General features: G+C 49.5%; 1 protein-coding gene across 1 annotated transcript; it reads right to left on the reverse strand.

Moving 5' to 3' along the window:
• Positions 1-1229: 1229 nt before the first annotated feature.
• On the reverse strand, positions 1230-1848 carry LOC144111954 (sentrin-specific protease 1-like; the record flags this gene model as incomplete). Its single annotated transcript, XM_077645049.1, has 2 exons — positions 1701-1848; positions 1230-1608 (listed from the first exon to the last, which is right to left on the reverse strand). Coding segments are annotated over exons 1-2 (527 nt in total), but the record flags the coding sequence as incomplete, so codon positions are not given.
• Positions 1849-3752: the final 1904 nt, after the last annotated feature.

Below are 3752 nucleotides of genomic sequence, written 5' to 3' on the forward strand. Positions count from 1 at the left end.
CTGAAGCTCTCACGTCATGACTTCACAAGTCGCGACTACCAATTGTAGACGAGGAAAAAGTTGAAGCTGGAAAAAAAGCTGTTCAAAGTGCGACTTTTGGCGAATGCTCCTTAATTGCCACCACCCGGGCTGTGCGAACTTACCTTGCTTCGCTGTTTAGGCGAGTCCCTTTCAGCTCAGGTGAACACTTAGAGCGATACAATTACCGTAACTCGCCCTACTCCATCACCTCTTACTTACACTATAGCGATAGAGAAGAAGGCTACGAAAATAACGGTCGCCTCTAATCGATAGACCGACTATATGCAAAATATGTCCCTCCCTTGATTCTTATCAGCAATAAATGCAACGCATTAATGCCACAAATGCCCGTAGGGCTTAAACACGTTAAAAGAGCACTAACCACTTTACATCGGTCCATAGAGAAAGAACTTGCAAAAACAGCTGGAGAGCTCATTTTTAGCCCACAAACTCGGATGTGCAAAAAATTTATGGAAACTAAATTATAAAGCGGAATAACAAATGGACAACCCACAAAATGAACTATTATTATCCATTGGAACTTATACATATAGGAGTGCTAAAGTGCACCTCCTTATATCACAGAAAAAGCACATGGAACTCGAAGTGCAGCGGGTTTTATTTAGCAGGCAAGTATCGGCAAGCGACCGGAGCTCAACGACGGCTGTGGATTGACTACATTCGAATAGACGAAAGCTCCGCGGAGAGACCAAGAATTTGCGCACAATCTCGGCTACGACGTCTTCGGCCCCACCATTTCTGTTACTGCCAAAGTTTCTGCCACCACCTAATGCATATTCAACAATCCGCAGTGGTCAAAATAATTGCACACTATCAACATGCAAAACCAACAAGCTTCAAACAAACAAATTACAGCAAATCACATCATTGAAACAGACGCTGTGAAATATACAAAAGGAGCAACCAGGGACAGTACATACGAAAAATCCACAATGGCGCGAACCCCAATAAGAAAAAATACAGCAAATCACATCAAAGAAACAAACACACTGAAGCTACATGCGCACTACCAACATGCAAACAAACTGGATGCACGAACGCTTCAACCGAGGCATTTTGTTACACGTAGACTTCACCATCGAAGGAGCCTGCGGTGTAAAATCTCGTACACAATACGCCTGCGCAAGTACGGTATGTGCCTCTGCTTGAACAAAATGGGTGCGTCTCGGGTCAGGCACTCGGCGTACCGACATATAAAGACACCACAGTCGCTGGCGTTCTTCTGGAGCGGCACTGTGCGAGGGTAAAAACGCCAGCCGCCCCAGTCCAGGTCACGGCCACGCAAGTGGCTCTCCTCTTGCAGGTAATGCGCCAATGCATCAATGCTTTCAGCGTGGCCGCCCCGCGGGCCCAGACTGTCATAGATGACCATTTCGTGCGTCCGGAAGTCCACCACGGCGAGACACCAGTGGGAGGCGTCCGCAAAGTTCACGGGCACCAGCAGAATCTCGTAAGCGAAGAGGTCGACGCCTCGCGTCCAGCGTTTCACGCCCTCATATCCACAGCGGTACAACTTGGTGAAGAAATGTGTACTGAACGCGTACACGCGCGGACCCCCTCGCTTCTCTGAGCGTTCCGCGATCAAGGCCAGGTAAAATTGTTCACGACAGTGTCATTAAGCCACTGTCCTTCCCTTAGCGTGGCTACGTCACGCCGACGGACAGCAATAGAGAAGGCCTCGACCAGCACCTGTTGCGGCGGGCCCGGCTTCAACGCTTCCGACACTTCTTCTTGCATGGCAAAAGTGAGTCGGCTATGGTGCTTGACGTCTCCCTCCAAGTGGGCGACGATGCTTGACGTCTCCATCTTGCTCGTGCGCGTTTGTATTACACGGGCGCTCAGAAGACTAGATCACTCTCCAAACAATCGATCCTGAACGGCCGTGGGTTCGAGCACTGGTCGACGGACACACGCGTGCGAGGATAAAGGCTCCGAGGACGCGCAAGACGTGAACCTAGTCCGCCCGCAAAATCTCACTAAACGCGGCTCGGGTGTCCACCGAAATATGCAAGACAGGAGGCCATATTACGCAACTGTCGATTACGAAAACTCAAAAAGGTGCCAATAAGCCTCGCTCCTATTGGTCGGTCGTGGCCGGCGGCCATTTTGCATTTTTGCGCCATGAGTGGCTGCAGATTACGTCACGGATGTGGCAGAAGTGGTGACGTTGCACAACTAATCGTGCAAGCGCTGACAGTTTTTTGACAGTCTCGAGGCGGTCAATTTCACCGTTGCGTTTCTTACAGAAAATGGGGGCGGTGTACGCGGCCATACGACTGAGGCGGTGCGTCGGCGCGAGCAACGGCGAAGGAGGGCGCACGAAGACGCGTTTGACTTGCCGGACGAGCTGTTTCGACGCCTTTTTCGACTGGAGAAGCAGACGGTGGAGTGGCTATGCGACGAAGTCGCCGATGAACTGGGAGATTTGCGTGCGAGTGCGCTGTCGGTGCGGCGGCAGGTGCTGTGTGCACTGCGGTTCTTTGCTACGGGCGGCTTTCAAGCTGCCGTTAGTTACGAGGCGCACGTCGGCATCGCACAACCGATGGTAAGCAAATGCGTGCGGCAGGTGTTGGAGGCAATGTGCACAGTTAGCGCGCACAAGGGGTGGGCTCCCGCGGTCACCTCTGTGCCACAGATGAATAAACAAAGCACGCTTATGCTGGCAAAGCACTTTATTTGTCCCAGGAAATCGCACTTCGTGGTCGTCTTCTGTTTCCCAAGGGAAAAGAAACAGACGACCACGCATCACATACTGCAACATCTCAACTTTTGGCATTTTTGTCATCGATCGAAAGAGCCGAAAACGCAGACTTCAACAAGTTGTCTTCCTCGACTTCGCACCAAGTGCTTCTTGCAAGTTCGCTCGGTAGGCACGTAGCCTTCACTGCAATCGTTCAAATTTTTCTGCACACTTAGGTCAACTGCACAGTAGCTTAATTGATTTCAGACGCCGCGTAAAAACAATAACAGGGCGTGGAATCGGTTGCTTTCTTGTTTTCGTGTGCTGTGCGATGTCAGTGCAGGTTAATGATCCCCAGGTGGTCGAAATTATTCCAGAGCCCTCCACTACGGCACCATCCCTTACGGCACCCTTCAGGTGTCCAACGCTATATGAGACATACTGCGCCATTTCCTTTCCCCAAAAACCAATCATATAATTCGTGCAAAGCGGCTTGACGTTTTACCGCCGTCAGCGCATCCCCGCGGGAGCAAAGTTGCCCAAAAGCAAATTTAAAGTACATCTTCGAACGCTTTTGAAGCAAAAAGCTTCACTACACCTCGACACTTGTACTCTTAATCCCTTCCCGCGTTATTTCAACTTTATTTTCGCGATATATTTCCCGTAGAAAATCAATTACCTCGTGACCGATACCTTCATCTTTCAATATGTTCCCCAAGAGTTCCCTGTTAACGTTGTCGTATGCACCGCTTATGTCCAGGAAGGCTAAATACAGAGGTCTGTTTTCCAACTTAGCTATTTCTATGCATTGGGTAAGCACGAACAAGCTATCATTTAAGCGCCTACTTCTGAACCCGTCCTGAAGTTCTCCGAGTATTCTATTACATTATACCCATGACTGCTTTTTCAATTTCACCGCCTGCATCGCCAGGTGGTTCATAACTGTTATCGTAATTGGTCGGAAGGATGTTATGTTCATCTTATCGCCTTTCCCTTTATAAATGAAATTCATTTTACTCTGTTTCCAGCT

This window comes from Amblyomma americanum, unplaced genomic scaffold (assembly GCF_052857255.1).
Source record: "Amblyomma americanum isolate KBUSLIRL-KWMA unplaced genomic scaffold, ASM5285725v1 scaffold_19, whole genome shotgun sequence".
NCBI classification, from domain to species: Eukaryota; Metazoa; Arthropoda; class Arachnida; order Ixodida; family Ixodidae; genus Amblyomma; species Amblyomma americanum.